General features: G+C 42.5%; 1 protein-coding gene across 1 annotated transcript in view; it reads left to right on the top strand.

Moving 5' to 3' along the window:
* Positions 1-12,261, top strand: part of LOC110172755 (EMILIN-1-like) — a 96,583-nt gene extending 84,322 nt beyond the window's left edge. The window contains exons 6-15 of the mRNA XM_055154354.1: positions 440-1,151; positions 1,227-1,345; positions 2,427-2,679; positions 3,717-3,821; positions 3,970-4,179; positions 6,015-6,209; positions 8,075-8,173; positions 8,281-8,298; positions 9,705-9,839; positions 11,441-12,261. Of these exons, the coding sequence (XP_055010329.1) occupies positions 440-1,151; positions 1,227-1,345; positions 2,427-2,679; positions 3,717-3,821; positions 3,970-4,179; positions 6,015-6,209; positions 8,075-8,173; positions 8,281-8,298; positions 9,705-9,839; positions 11,441-11,766 (2,172 nt within the window). The 3' untranslated portion in view covers positions 11,767-12,261. The remainder of the gene's footprint in view (positions 1-439; positions 1,152-1,226; positions 1,346-2,426; positions 2,680-3,716; positions 3,822-3,969; positions 4,180-6,014; positions 6,210-8,074; positions 8,174-8,280; positions 8,299-9,704; positions 9,840-11,440) is intronic.
* Positions 12,262-16,166: the final 3,905 nt, after the last annotated feature.

Here is a 16,166-nt window from a genome sequence, read left to right as displayed (position 1 = left end):
TTGACTGTGTCTGTAATTCCTCTGTTCCTCTGTTCTTGTTTATATTGTTTTTATGTAGTTTTTTGCTCTGTAAAGCAGTTTGTGATTTTTTATCTGTGAAAGGTTCTGTATAAATAAAAATGTACTTACTTACTTACGAATTGAGCAGACTTTTACGGCTAAATATGAAATGTTAACCCTTTCCACTCACATTATGCTTTGGGATTATAGTTTTTTAACATTCAAAATCCTGTCAGTGCACTTATTGTCATCTCTTTTAAACAAAAGGCGCAGACGTTCACAAATAATCATAATAGCCTCATGAGAACTGAACAGAACACTGGAGTTGCCTGAAAGAGATACTAAGTTTAAGGATTTCCATGACCGTGAGAACCCTGTATAGACGGTTTACCCAAAGTTACGTAACGAGACTTTATTTGTTGTGTTTGTTCCTTTGTAGGCCGGAGTGGAGGACCTTCGACGTCAGCAGCTGGAGGATCGCGAGAGGATCAGAGCGTTGGAGAAACAGCTCAACGCGCTGGACTCCCGTCACCGACAAAACCAGGACGCGCTGAGACGAGACCTAACCCGGGCCCAGACCTGCTGCTCCAACCTCCAAGACCTGCAGAACCGAATCACCAACGCCGAACGCAAGATCACGTCTGCGTCCGAAAACCTGGACAACCTACAAAACCAGTTACACGGTGAAAACGGCGGACTGGGAGGAGCGGGAGGCGGGAACAACTTCGGAATTACCGAAGGAGGAGACAACCAACAAGTGAACGTGCAACTTAGGAATTTCGAAAGACACTTCAACAATACGCTCCGCAAAACTGAAGAAAAATGCTCAAATGTGGAGTCCAAAGTTAAGGAGTATTGTAACAATGAAATTCGGGATCTACAGGCGGTGTTTTTGGATAGATTTGACGACCAGGCGTACAGGATCGCGGACGTGGAGCTGGACGTGAGCAACGTGAAGCAAAAATTGGACGATCTCACCAAAAGAGTGTCCAGTTTGGAGAGTAACGCGACGGCGATTGGGAACAGGGTGGAGAAGTGTTGCGGCGGAGGTGGAGGAGGAGGAGGCGTGGGAGGGTCAGGTGGAGCCGGGGCGTCGGGCGGAGGGAGAGGCGGGCAGGAAGGCGGGAGAGGTGAAGGAGAAGGCGGAGGAAGTGTCTGGGGAGAGGGTGGGGCGGGCGGAGGAGGGACCAGGCCGCAGGGGGGCAGCGCTGGACGACCCGGGACAGGAGCGGGAGGGACCCAGAAGTCTTTGGAGTGGAGGGTGGTGGCGAACGAAGACCAGATCCGGCACTTTAACACCAAACTCAAGGACCTGTCCGTGTCCGGAGAGTCTCTGCACGACAAGGTGAGACTTTCACTATTCGCCAAACTTTTGCAGCTTTTCTACGGAAGTCGAGAGGGGCCACAACAAACGCAAACGCCGCAACAAATACAAATGCGACAACACAACAAAAAGCCACAACAAACCAAAAAAAGCCACAACGGAAATGACCGCGGGACTCTTTTTTAATGCAAACGCCGCAACAAATACAAACGCCACAACACAAATGCAAATGCCGCAACACATCAAAAAGCCACAACACACTAAAAAGCCAGAGCACATCAAAAAGCCACAACACATCAAAAAGCCACAACACACTAAAAAGCCACAACACATCAAAAAGCCACAACGGAAATAACCATGGGACTCAATTTTAATGCAAACACCGCAACACAAATGCAAATGCTGCAACACATTAAAAAGCCACAACACATCAAAAAGCCACAACACATCAAAAAGCCACAACACATTAAAAAGCCACAACACATCAAAAAGCCACAATGGAAATGACCGCGGGACTCTATTTTAATGCAAATGCCGCAACAAATACAAACACCACAACACAAATGCAAATGCATGCAACACATCAAAAAGCCACAAACACAATTAAAAAGCCACGACACATTTTAAAAAGCCCACACACATTAAAAAGCCGCGACACATTAAAAAGCCGCGACAACATTAAAAAGCCAAACAACGCATTAAAAAGCCACAACACATTAAAAAGCCACAACACATTAAAAAGCCACGACACATTAAAAAGCCACAACAGAAAAGACCGCGGGACTCTATTTTCCGACGGACCGATCAAGCGGCAAGTGAAGAAGAAGAACTACAACGTGAAACGAATAATGATAAAACAATAAATTACTTTTACTTACGTTTCCAACCGTTCCTTTACTTTTAAACATGCTTCTATCGACACTCTTGCCAGCACAGGGCATCACATATTTTTCCTTCACACACAAAGTTTATAGTTGTGAACCCTGAAATTTTAATACAAAGATGTACAAAGGCTAAACACTAGTTTGCTCTGCATAAATATAAAAATGTGTTCTAGTTTGTGGATTTTGTTGATGTTGTAAACCCCTTGACCGTCCTGCAGGTGGTGGACTTGAGTCAGGACGTGCGTAAAATCAAAGACCTCACCGGAGACCACGGGGAGCACTTCAACCGCATCGTGACGGAGGTGGAGACTCTGGGCCACGGCTGTGATCTGTGCGCTCGAATGGAAAACGAACTCAAGAAGATCCAGAACTCCTCCAACCACACGCTCACACAGATACAGGACCAGATCAGGACCATCCAGACCAGACTGGACTCAGACCGGGGATCCAACCAGGTCTCAACTGGCAGCGGTAAGGATTTAAAATCAATTTTGACAGCTCAACCTATTTACCTGACTCATGCAAGACTGACATGTGCAGCTCTCTTGACTGAGTTCTACACGTTTTAGACTGAAAAGGCTCGGGAAAAGGTTAATATTTAAATCTGACTGGTTGAAACGTCACAACAGCCAAAGATGTTCATTTTGTCTTTTTATGTCCTTTAACTTCTTGGGTTCTTTTTAAAGACAATACAGTAAAGTGTATTTACCTTGTTGACATGTTTCGGCTGCTGATGCATCTTCAGAACAACACGGGAGTGTTGGTGTTGACGTGTCGTATATCAGATGTTGTTACTTCCTGTAGGTGTGGTCAGACCTGAAGGACCTGCAGGTCGCTCAGACTGACCACGCCTCCCGTCGCCCGGTGTCTCTGGAGGAGTGTGTCCCAGGTGTGTGAAAGGAGGAACGTTCCGTCATCAGGGTTCATGCTGTCCGAGTGTCCGCGCCTCGTTTCCTGATTTATCCATCCTTCCTGATCCAGCGTTTGAACTTGTTGTTCTTTGATCGAATGACCCGAGCCCCGTCTCAATCCATGATGTGGTTATTTCTTATACAGTGTCTGATATGGCGGACTTTAGGTTTTTCTGTTCTGCTTTGTCTTTTTGTTCTGGTGAGTCTCCCTGATGTTTCCTTTTCACATTCCTTTTGGTGTTCCAAAAGCAGACACAGGAAAACCTAAAATCCACCATATCAGACCACTGTATTGTCTTTAAAAAGAACCCAAGAAGTTAAAGTAGTCTTGGCTTGTTTGTGCTCTTCATCTTTGGCTCCACCTACACTACAGTGCTGCTTTTTGATTGGTCTGGTGGTCCAGGCAGCAGCCAGGCCTCTGGAGCTTGTGAACTCACAAAAATCGTGCTGTGAACGATTATATCAACTTAATAAGTTGATTTAAAAGTTGTTGTTTTTTTTAATGCTTGATTCACTGTTTTCAAATAGAACAATAGAAGTAGTTAAAACAAATAGAAAATGATTAAATGATTAAATGATTTTGTTTCCTCTCTGTAGATCGTGGGGACCAGTGCTGCTCCAGGCTCCAGGATCAGGTGCAGCTCCTCAGGCAGGACGTGCAGAGGTGCAGCGGGTGTAAAACCTCAGCAGACACTCCCACAGGTCAGAGTCTGTGACCAGATTGACAATTTTACTTAAATCCATGGGGAATAAATCAGTACAGAATGTTTTCACTATTGCAACTTTAAAATGTACAAATGAAGAACCATCGTACTGACTGTAACCCTGCTCCTCTCTCCTCTGTGTGCAGGTGGAGAGAGCCCCGGTCTGGGCGGCTCCTCTCCCCCCTCGGTGAAGCTTCTGGACGGACACAGTGTGATCGGTCCTCTGAGCTCAGAGCAGCTGAAGGCTCTGCAGGGTCAACTCTCAGAGGTCATCCTCTCCTTCAGCTCCATCAACGACTCCCTCAGAGGCTTCGAACACACCGTGAACAAGCACAGCAGCGTCATCACAGACCTGGGTGAGACTCATGTGGAAATGAGACGGTTACATGAACAAAACTGAAAGATTGAGACAGAAAAACCCAAGAGACAGAACTTGAGTGTGTTGTGGTCCAACGAGGTTCATTTGGTCTTCTGGTCATTTCTTTTATTTGATATGATTTGTTTTTTTGGGTTTTTTTCAGACCAAGGTTTAGTTTGTTTTCATATCTGACAGTTTCAGCTGCACACTAGTGGTCTTCCTCAGAGTGGTCATGTGATGTTGCTATGACGTGTCCTGTGATCAAACTTTCCTGTCCAAACAGCTGTCAGAGCAAGAAAAACTGTCTTGATAATCAAATCTAGATGAAAAAGAAAAACGTGGCAATATGCAAACTATTTACCAAACTGGACTTCAGTTTAGTTAATCCTGAAAACCACATTTAGTCCTGGGGAAACAACTGGTTCCTTTCTCAGTCCTGGTTGAGTCCTGTTCAGATTTAACCTGGAAAGTTTAGTTGTTTAATGTTAACTTTAAGGTTTTTCTTTATGAATTTTATTTATGATTCCTGGTGAATCCTTTGCACCTGGAACTGTGTTTTCTCAGACTTTAGGATGGGGACCTCTGGTGGTAAAGAATCAGGGCTTCCTCTGCACACTTTAGAGCTTTTCTTTTTATCTGGTTTTCATTGTATGTTTGGTCTTGCCCACTTAATTTCTGTTTACTGTGACAAGTACAGGCTTTAAATGTGCATTGTGTAACTTTTCTGGTGGAGGGTCCATCAAATTCTTTTCTCCATGTAGATGTTATTGCTTTGTCTGGAAAGTTTCACAGTTTGGCATTAAACCTTTCTGTCTTCATGGAGACCAAACCAGACAAAGTTACAGGTCAGATCTGTGGAGAGGCGACCCTGCTCACAGTCAGAATGTTTATTTTTCTAGCTATTTTTGAGCTCTAAAACCACCTGTAATTGAATAAATGAAAGGAAGAGCTGTTTAATGTCACACTGTGGAACATTCCAGGCAGAGCAATGACATATCCAGAAGGAAACAGACCCTTAAAAAGTTGCATAGTGCACCTTTCAGTAACCATATGTAAGGGTGCTTTCACAGTAATTGGTGCACCAGAACCAGAAGTTCTTAGTTCGGTTTGTTTTCGTTGGTTTGAAAGCATCAATCACACTCAGATCTGCACTGAATCAAGTGGACCGAGACCTCAAAAAAGACATGCAGGTGCTTGAATCCACACCAAATGCCAAACTCTGGTGCAGTCCCTCTGGTGGAACACCACCTCGGGTCCAAACCATAGACAGCAAGTCCAAACAAACTATTCGAAATGCATCATGGGAGGGCAGGCGGAACAATTTCCAAAAATGATGATCAAAATGATCCTCCAATCAGAAATGAGCCTCACAAGTCTCTTGTTTGGGTTGCCAGTGTCTCTCTGATCTGAAAGGTCATTGCCTAAACCCCAGCACCTGCGGCCAGTGCAGCCGCTGCAGCTCAGAGAGGGAATTCTGAAGGTTCTTTTACATGAGGCCTGAACATAAACTGAGAATGAGACAAACGCAGGATGTGTCTCTATCTGCAGGTTCAGGCTCTGGAGACACAGGTTCAGGGCATGAAAATGTATTTAAGAGCTTTAGCAGCCTTTACACCTGCAACTGAATAATTGAGATTAAATGAGATTAAAATCATGTGGAACATTCTCGGTAAAGATAAGCAGGCGGTGGACCCTTTACCAGAAAAGTTACATAGTGTACCTTTAATGCTGCTCTCCTCTCTTCTGCATCATGTTTTTATTGAAGATTTAAAGTGCACCTCACCACATTCCTGGTTTCAGATACTCATTTACTTCCCCTTTTCTATGTCTCAGGCCTGAACCGTCACGTGTCCAGCCTGTGGTCGTGTGTCGGGGGTCTGAACGACACCGTGGTGCTTCACGGAGGTTTGATCGATCTGATTCAGAACAGTGAAGAAGAAGTCCACCGCAGAATCAAGAGCCTCAACTCCACTCTGAGCAACGCAATCAAAGACCTGCAGGGGGCGGGAGCGGGGGAGCAGGCCCGAGGTAAAGACCTGTAAAGGAAGACAGGGGAGGTTAAGGTTCACTTTATTGTTCATGTGGGAAATTTATCCTCTGCATTTGACCCAAGGCAAGGCAAGTTTATTTGTACAGCACAATTTGTACACAAAGTAATTCAAAGTGCTTTACAGAATAAGAAATACATAAAAAATCATAATAAAAACAAATCAAAACCCAGCCTTCAAAGTCACTGGGGCACCGCATCAGGATAATTAAATACCACGGTGCTTTTTTTTTTTTTTTGGAGCTTTCAACCATGTTCTAACATTATTCTTTCATTAAAAACATGTCTGAAGAGGTTTTAAAGGGACAGTCTGGAATTTTGGACATAGGACCTCATTTCCTATTGAGCCAGAGTGTTGGAGACGTGTGGAGACACTTTTTTAAATATTCCATCTAGTCCTTGTGTTTGCAGAGGTCACTGGTGTTAGACTAGTGCATGTCAATGGTCATACTTATCCTGCCACTAAAAATAGTCTTACCCACTCCACAAAACACCCAAAACAAATCTATTATTACACCAGACTGTTCATGTAAATGTCTGTGTCGATAGAATAATTTTAGAAGTAAAACCAGCCTTGCATTTGAAGGATTTAGGTCTGAGCAGCAGCGAGTTGTACTTCCAGATAGAAAGTTTGGCAGCGGCGGACTGATATATGAGAAAATAGTCCCTCGACGTGCGACGATTCATGCGATGCAAGGTTAGTTTTATTTCAAACGTTATTCTACCGACACAAACATTTACACTGACAGTCTGGTGTAATAATAGATTTGCTTCGGGTGTTTTGTGGAGTGGGTTTTTGTGGCAGGAGAACTATGACCATTGACATGTGCTGGCATAATTAGGAAATGAGGCCCTATGTCCAAAATTCCGAACTGTCCCTTTAAAATCCCTTTTTGGTTGCAGAATTAAACCAAAAAAATGCAGATTTTCAGAGCTGAACCAGTTAAGAGCTGGGCCAGAAATGAGGACCAGTTCCAATGGATTACTAAACCTTAAGTTCTGATATTATATTGTCCTCCTATGACAAATAAATAATTGAAAAATTGAAGGCAAAACCAATGCTAACTGCTACAGAAGCTGCTACACAACACAATACTATACAAAGATATGATACAAAACAATACACTACAACTTCACAAACCTGATGCGATGGTCAGGAGGTTCATTAGTGAGATGTATGTTGACGACGTTGTGATCGTGCTCTGAAGGGGGAGTGATTCAGAATGTCAAAAACGAAACATTTTAACTTGTTGTTTTCAGCAAATAAAGCATTTTCCAAACACTAGAACATGTAACACGGTGATATAAATTATGTAACTCCCCCTATAAGTGTAATTGTCCCATTTGAATGATTTTGTTGAGTAATGTGGGAAATATTTTGTGTTGATCGTGCTGATTCACCCAATATCTTGTACCTTGGAATGACAACAGGGTGAAAAACACGTATGACTATCTATAGTTCTATAAAAGACATGTTTTTCTGTACTTTGAGATGCCACGAAGCAGAAAACTGATGTATGTGGACCCCGTGGCATGTACCCACCCATGATAAAGTGCACCGGGTCAGCATTATTGTTCATTTTCTTGCTGTATATGCTAAATCAACAAGTTAATGTTTTGTCAGATGTGTGGTATAAAGCTCCCCCTCGTTGTGAGTTGGGCAGAGGCGTCGTTCCAGGGTGGCAGTTGTACTTGGTAATCAACACTGAATCTCTGAATGGAAAATGCTGAAACAAAGTGGCCTGTTTCTCGGATCCTTCCATCTTTTGTGCTTCTTTCTAGGACACGCACTGAACCTTCCGAAAAAAAAAACCAACACAGTAATGCCACTTGTTTTATTCTCCAGGACCTCCAGGACCTCAGGGGGAGCGAGGGTACCCAGGGGCGAGGGGTCCTCCTGGGCTCCCGGGACGACAGGGAGACGTCGGACTTCGAGGACCTCCAGGTGAAAACAGCTCAGATTATCTTCAGAAAATCAAATTATGAATGAATACATTATCTGTGTTTGTGTTCTGATCTGATTTCTATCTACTTCTTTTTTTTTTTGTCCAGGTCCCAAAGGTGATGCAGGTGTGTGTTTGTTCATTTCTATGACTCGTTAATCTGCCTGTCAGTCACTATTAAAGGTTGTATAGAGGATTTTCCAAGGAACGAGAAATCCAGCGACTGTTTGTCCTTTTTCAAATGTTGCGCATGCGTGAAACCACCCCCCTCCCCCACAGCTCCTACGTAGAAACACCTCCTCCCTCCTCCTCCTTACGCCAGAAACAGGTTTGTTTACAGCCGGTGCACATGACTTGTAAACAACTAACTACAGTGTTGGTTAGGCAAGACGGAGAAGTGAGGAGCGGGGGGAGGGGTGCGCGGATATTTCGTGCGCGGACAAGAAGTGAGGAGCAGGGAGAAGAAGCGGAGCAGGGAATGAGGAGAGGAGAGAGGAGGGAGAGGGGAGCGGTGCGTGGAGATTCCGTGAGGAGCAGGGAGAAGAGTGGAATGGGCAGAGAGGGCGCGGAGATTCCGTGTGAATGAACTAGCTACTACTACAACACGCAGCAGCAAGCGGACTCTTTCTTTGCCTTGAAAATTGACCTTTTCAGACATAGGATATTCGCATTCATGTCCTGAAAAACGTTTGTCTAACTCTTGGAAATAAAGACGTTTTCATAATAAGCAGAAGTTTCCTGTCCAGAAGTAATTTGTGGACCAATGCGTCAGTCTTTAGACCCTGCGTCTGCTTCAGTTGCGCCATCGCTGGAATGAATCTTCAAGAATCACCTTAGTTTGGTTTCGCTGCTTTTCCCCTTGTCTTCTTCTTTCAGCGACCTCAAAAACAGACTTTGTTTTGGGGCTAACTGCTCGTAGATTCTTGTCGCCATTGCAATAAACTTTGTGCGAACTGCGAGGAAGATATAGGTCAAAAAAAGCCGCTAAGAACTGTTGCGTTGGTGGAGTAAACAGCGTCTGTGCGTCTGTGGACTGCGTGACAGTCGTACGTAAACCACGTACCGGCGGCGCAGGCAAGTCAGTTACACTAGAAACGTAGGGAGATTGATTGACAGCCTGTCAGCTCACAGATAACGAGGCAGTGTCGTTATCTATTGGCAAATGTTTAGCCCCACCACGTCCAGAGTTGATGAATTTTTATTCTCTTTTTTTTGGTCATCATAATTACAAGGCTACTGCACCTCTATAATCTATCATTGACAATTTGAAACAAAAAAAAAAACAAAAAAAATCCTCCATACAACCTTTAACTGGAATCTAGGAGACAGGAAACGCACACATCTTTGTAAAATGTAGTTAAAGTGTGTGGTTTTATTTGGCCAGGCAAGGGTCAAGTGGCATTGCGCATGTTAAAACAGTGAGAGTAGTAATATATAACATACATGACTTAATTTCAGTTGGAGTCTTTCTTTCTAATATATTTCGTGATGCGTCTGATTGGATTTGACACATTTTGTTTCGTTGTCCCTCAGGTCTTCCTGGTATCGACGCTCTGGTCCATAAACTGTCCTTCTCGGCGGCTCTCACGGTCCCTGTGGAGAAACCAGGGACCGTGGTGTTTGACAAGATCTTGGTGAACGAGGGAGACTTCTACGACCCCAAAACAGGTCCAAGAACACACAACATCTCCATCAGACAAGGTTTAGTTTGATCAAATAAAGACGCTGCTGGAGGGTGTAGAGAAGGAGATGGAGAGGCTGAGGAGGCTGGTGGTTCTGCTGCTGAAGTGGAGGTGGGACAGAGGACAGTTGGAGCTGAAATCACAGAATGATAAAAGAGACAGATTTTACTGAATTATATGACAGGACTTTTAAGTCTTGATCTATTACGGATTCACATTGTTTTTACTAAACCTCACTACAAACTCATGAGTCCATGTTGATACCGAATGACTCGATGAAAAATATTAAAGCTTCAGTGTTACGAACAAGGGAGAGTCCACACATGTTTAAAAAGTGTTACAAAAATAGATATTTATTTAAAAACAGAATGCTAGCTAAGTTGTGGCTGCATGGTGGAGAGGAGAGAGAGAGAGAGCCAGTCTTTAAAGGTGGTAGGCCACGCCCACAATCAGGTGCAGCTGGTTGGTTGGCCCTCCCACTTTGGAATCTGGAAGGGAGGACGGAGAGAGAGCCAGCAGCAGCACAAACACACCCACAAAATACAGACCCAAGCTGGAGTCGTAACACCCTCCCCCTTAAGTAACTTTCTGGAGATGGCACGTCCCCTGAGAGGCACCAAAAAAGCCATTGGGGAGGCGCAACACACACGGACTAAACCAGGACCGAACCAGAACTGAACCAGGTCTGACTGGACCTGGACTGGCACAGAGCTCTGCACCTCACTGAGCTAAGAGCCACCGACGCCTGATCGCGCTTTGCAGACACCCTGCTGTGGGCGTAGGGTTTCCCCCCTCTCTCTCTCTCTCAAGTCCAAGATTAGTCCTGATCTCGTCCTGGTTTAGTCCTGGTTTAGTCCTGGTGTCCTACTGATGTTCAGTTATGTTAAAAGTCGCCTCAGTTAGGCCTGCATGAAGTTGGAATTATTTGCTGTTGCAAAAATGGCTTAAAAAATATGAAAATACAATATTAAATAAAAATATATTATCAGTTGTTATTAAAACTCATCACTGCAGGAACACAAAAGATACTTTTACTGTGAGGGAGGCAGGCGGGGGGAGTTTGGTCAAGAGGGAGGGGCTCAGCTGTCTTTACCTACTTCAAGGGGAGGCTCACATACACACAGTTTGACCCCGTCTTTAAGCCATATTATAATACTGCCTCATCAAAACAGACCTGGAGCTGTGTTTTGTTTCACCCGTCTACATCTCCAAAGCTCAAAATGCTCTGTTCCACCTTGTGATGTCATGGAGCTGTAGTGTTGAGGTGAACAGCTCCTTTTACCTTTAGTACAGCAGAATTTGGCAATTCCAGGGCTGAAATGATCCAAATGATTCTTGTGAAGGTGTATGGATTTTAAAAACACAGTGGAGCACTTTATGTATTGCCACATGACCTCATAAGGTGGAAAGTATTTTCTGTCTGAGAGAAGAACTCAGCCTAAATGTGCAGGGTTTAAACATGTCTGAATGAAACAAAACACAACTCCAGGTCTGTTTTTGAGGTGGAAATAACATTCTAACTCTTTAATGATGAAAAATATTACATTGGTCACACTTTTACTCACACGTCACCTGCCTCTCTGACAGGTATCTTCACTGCTCCTGTCGACGGCCGTTACTTCTTCAGCGCCATTTTGACCGGATACAAAAACGAGAAGATCGAGGCGGTCCTGTCCAAGTCCAACTACGGCATGGCGCGCGCGGACTCCGGCGGGTACCAGCCCGAGGCTCTGGAGAACAAACCCAAGGCCGAGGCCAAGACCATCGCCGGGTCTTTGGTCGTGTTCAACCTGATCCTCCCGCTCCAGGCCCAAGACACCGTGTGCATCGACCTGGTGATGGGGAAACTGGCTCCTCATTCTGTGGAGCCCCTCACTGTGTTCAACGGGATGCTCCTGTATGAAGATATGTGAGACCAGAATGTACACAAAACAGGAGTTTAGAAGAAGAGTTTATTTGCTGTTTTGGCCACGATTACCTGTATTTGACTGTTGATACTTTGCAGCTGGTGTCATCCACATTCTTTGTGGGATCTATAAAGCCGGGCGCACACTGTGGGAGACAGAATTTTCATTCCCGCTCCCACCCGCATCTGCAATATTCTGTCCTGCTCCTGTCCGTAAATCCCGCAGGATGTGGACGTTCGCTTTCTTAAGTTCTATCATACACGGAGAAGCGGAAAGAAACTGTCTAAAATGTGCGTGAAATTAGACCACATCCACAAATTTAAGCTACCTAAAATGTTTTTTTTAATGCCAAATAAAATATCCAGCACAAATGATGTATGACAGGCATACATTAATCATTTGTATATTTTACTTTACACTCATATTTAGTTTGCGGGACTTCAGTTTATCATCCCACACCCGCCCGAGCCCAAAATATGTCCCGTGCCGCACTGTTCTGTGTCTGGTCCCGCATGTGTACATCGCTCTATCGTAGGGTTTTAAAGTTCCCAGCTCACGATTCATGTTCTCACACTAAACGATCAACTTCAACAGAGCAAAACCCTCACAAGACGCGACCGGATTTCGAACAGGTTTGATTTTCTTGCGACCTGGCGTGAAGTATTAATCATTTCTCCTTAACGCATGTTTATGACACAAAGCACAACACACGATTAAGCCAAAAGCTCCATGCGCCGATGAGCACAGGCCACTGAAAACAACACGACACCATCTTAAGTCCACGACGCCATCTTGGGTTCACTTTCAGATTTTATTATAATTCTAGGATGTGAAGCTAACTGAAAGCACTACTCTGTCTGAAGCTCTGTTTAAGGAAGTTAGAGTTAATCTGAGTTTTATTTTAACAGTCTGACGTAGGGTGACCAAACGTCCGTTTTTCCCTGGACATGGGTGTCCTTTTTTTTTTTTTTAAGTACTGGAAATGTCCGGGTTTTCATTACCGTTCATTGGGTCCATTAAATTGAGCGGCTCTCGTAGCTCTCTGTGACTCAGAAGGAGCGAGCAAACACAAACAGTTGGTCAGTCTGCAACATGCGCATTTAACAGTAACTTGTACAAGAAATTTTCCATTTTCCATCCCGGTCGAGACAAGTGGGAGGCCATGTGCACAGGTTGCGAGGTGAGAGTAGCTCAATGTCCAGGCCCCACCCCGGTAAAGTGTCCGAGTTTTCACAAACGTAAATATGATCACCTTAGTCTGACCAGATAAAGATGACTATAGTTGTAACAGATCAGCCGATTTGTGCTGTTCTCTTTCACCTTTTTGTCAAAAATCAAGCTCCTAAACAGAACGTTCAAACTGATCACAGACTCCTGAAAATGCGTTATTTAAATCTACTTTGTATATATTTTTTTACTGATCTTAAAACTTTTTGGACAGTTATCACTGATGCGTGCGTCGTGTCACCATGGTAACCGCTACATGCATCTCTAATGGTGGAACATTTAGCCCCCAGCCTGATGTCTCTGCAAAGTATCAACAGACTGTTTTTTTTTTTATATATATATGTATATTGACAACTGAAACTCACTTGCTTCCAGAAGTAAATTTTCCTTTCATTTTTCCCATAAACTTTTTGAAAAATTCAAATATTAAGAGTTCAAACACATAGCTGAGGCTAACGTGCTACATGCTAACGAGCTACATGCTAACGGGCTACATGCTAACTAGTATCCATAATGAGGTTGTTTTAAATCCAAAAGGCATAAGATTCTGTGAAATTATTTAATGACTTAGCTGTTTATAAAGTTATAGACGAGGATTTTATTTTGTATTATTACTTTTTTTTTATGTTTAGGGGAAAAATGAATAAAAACGCTACTTCTGGATCCTTGGAGTCACCGTTTAGCTCCATTATTTTTAGTCCATAACAGCATCACAAAAGTTGGGTATCAGTATCTCCAAAAAAAAATCAGTTTTGAAATGTCTGTATTATTTGTTTTTTGGTTTGTTTGTTTTTTTGTCTTTTTTTAATTTTTGCCAAGATAATTACAAGCGAGTTAAAGTCTAATCTGAAGATGGCGGTAATCGTAATTCCTGTGACGATCGGCTATTTTGGTCAAATTCATGTCCTGATTCACAAATTTGGGCTCCGTGCTCAAACAAAGACAACGTTTCCCACCCATTCTTCTCATTATTCCGCCTCCTGAGTGAGTGACAGGCGGGTTTAACCAATCACAGAGAAGTGTGGACTTTCAAAAGAAGCAAATGAATTTAATTAAAGACGTTTACATGAATCATGATTAAATCGAAATCGTGATCTAGCTCTGAGAAAATCATAACATTATTTTAAATCGCAGGTTGTCTCTGTTCAATAATATAAGGCACTTAAAAAAAACAACTAAACATGAAAAACTGAACAAAAGTGCGTTGTGTAACTTTTCCGGTGGAGGGTCCGTTCCATTAAATGTTATTTCTTTGTCTGGAATGTTCCACAGTATGGCATTAAACCTTTTTAACGTCACAGTAACCAAACTAGACCAAGCTACAGGTCAGATCTGCGGAGAGGCGACCCCGCTCACAGTCAGAACGTTGTTTTTCGAGGTATTTTTGAGCTGTAAAACCACCTGTAATTGAATAAATGTAAAGTAAAGCTGTTTTAATGTCACACTGTGGAACATTGACGTGTCCGTAGAAACAAACCGATGACAGACCCCCAACCAAAAAGTTACACCGTGCACCTTTAAGGACAGCATGTCGTTTTTAGACGCAGTAAAAGTACAAACAGTATCTGCAGTAAACCCCACGTTACTCTTGTAAATGTGTACATTGTATTTCCTCTTATAGATTATATGCTATTGTTAAAAATAGCTGTGTGCGCTGTAATTGTGAAACTTTTATTAAAATGTGGAAAAAAGAGCCTTATATGTTGATAAAATAAGTGTTAAAATCATGCATGTGAATACAGCTGTATGTTAAAAAGTTTGAGAGAAATTACGCTTTTTTCAGATCTATGTTGTAATGTTGTTTCCTCATCATGAATTTCAATTAAGAATGAAAAACTAAATGGGAAAAGTGTTTGTTATTTCATTATTCTGCTTTAGTGTCCAAAAAAAAAAAAGATTTCGACCTCTATTTCCAATATTTAATTTAAAGTTTATTTCAGATAACACCAATCAGAAAACAGTGTCGGTGCCTATTTTAATTTTGATATTTTATACTCTTTGGTTTATTTACTTTGGAAGTTCTGCTGCTAGAAGGACTCACCTGAAAAATGGTTTCAGTTTTATGGACAAACATGTCATCGACGCATTTACTTTGGTGTCTTAGAACATCATCACTGAACTCCATGATGAGAAAAAGGAAGGATCGAAGTGATAAACTTTGTTCAGTTGACACCATAGAACTAAAATAAAAATTGTTTTTATTATAGATCCATGGTTGACACTGCAGCAGAACTTCTGGAGCAAATAAACCAGAGAGAATAAAATATCAAAATTGAAACAGGCACTGAGACTGTTTTTTGATTGGTGTTATTTGAAATAAACTTTAAATTAAATATTGGAAACAGAGGTTGAAATCTGTTTTGTTTTTTTGACACTAAAACAGAAAAATCAAATAACAAACTGTTTTCCCATTTTATTGTTTTTCGTTCTTAAATGAAATTCAAAAAAACAAATGGCACACGGACCACGAACAGACCTGGAGTTGTGTTTTGTGTTATTTTATTCACACATGTTTAACACACAAACCTCGTATATTTCGGCTGAGTTTTTCTCTCAAACAGAAAACACTCTGTTCCGCCTTGTGATGTCATGTGGTAATACAGGAAGCGCTCCACTGTGTTTTTAAACTCCACACACCTTCACTAGAATCATTTGGGTATTAAACAGTCAAATTTTTATACAGCGCTTTTCCACGTTCAAGTCACTCGAAGCTCTTTACAACAAGGAACCACTCACCCATTCACACACACACACACACACACTGGGGCGAGGTGGGTTAAGTGTCTTGCCCAATGACACAACGGCAGCATTCACCCAGGGGAGCTTTAATTGCATCGCCAATCTGTGGTCAGGGTTCTCACTGTCATGGAAATCTTGGAAACATCATGGAATTTTAGTATCTCTTAAGTTCTGTTAAGTTCTCATTAGACTATTATGATTATTTCTGAACATCTGCACCTTTTGTTTAAAAAAGATGACAATAAATGCACGGACAGGATTTTGAATGTTAAAAACTATAACAACAAACCATAAGGTGAGTGGAAAGAGTTTCATATTTACCCCTAAAAGTCTGATCAATTCTATACATGTAGGTGTCGTAAAATCATGGAAAATTCACTTGAGGTCATGAAAAAGTCATGGAAAGGTTTTGAAATTTTGTCAGTGAAAAAGAGCTATGT

The sequence above is a fragment of the Boleophthalmus pectinirostris genome, unplaced genomic scaffold (genome assembly GCF_026225935.1).
Source record: "Boleophthalmus pectinirostris isolate CB_2022bp ecotype Guang Dong unplaced genomic scaffold, ASM2622593v1 HiC_scaffold_19, whole genome shotgun sequence".
Classification (NCBI taxonomy): Eukaryota; Metazoa; Chordata; class Actinopteri; order Gobiiformes; family Gobiidae; genus Boleophthalmus; species Boleophthalmus pectinirostris.
This window is presented reverse-complemented; position numbering and strand designations above follow the sequence as displayed.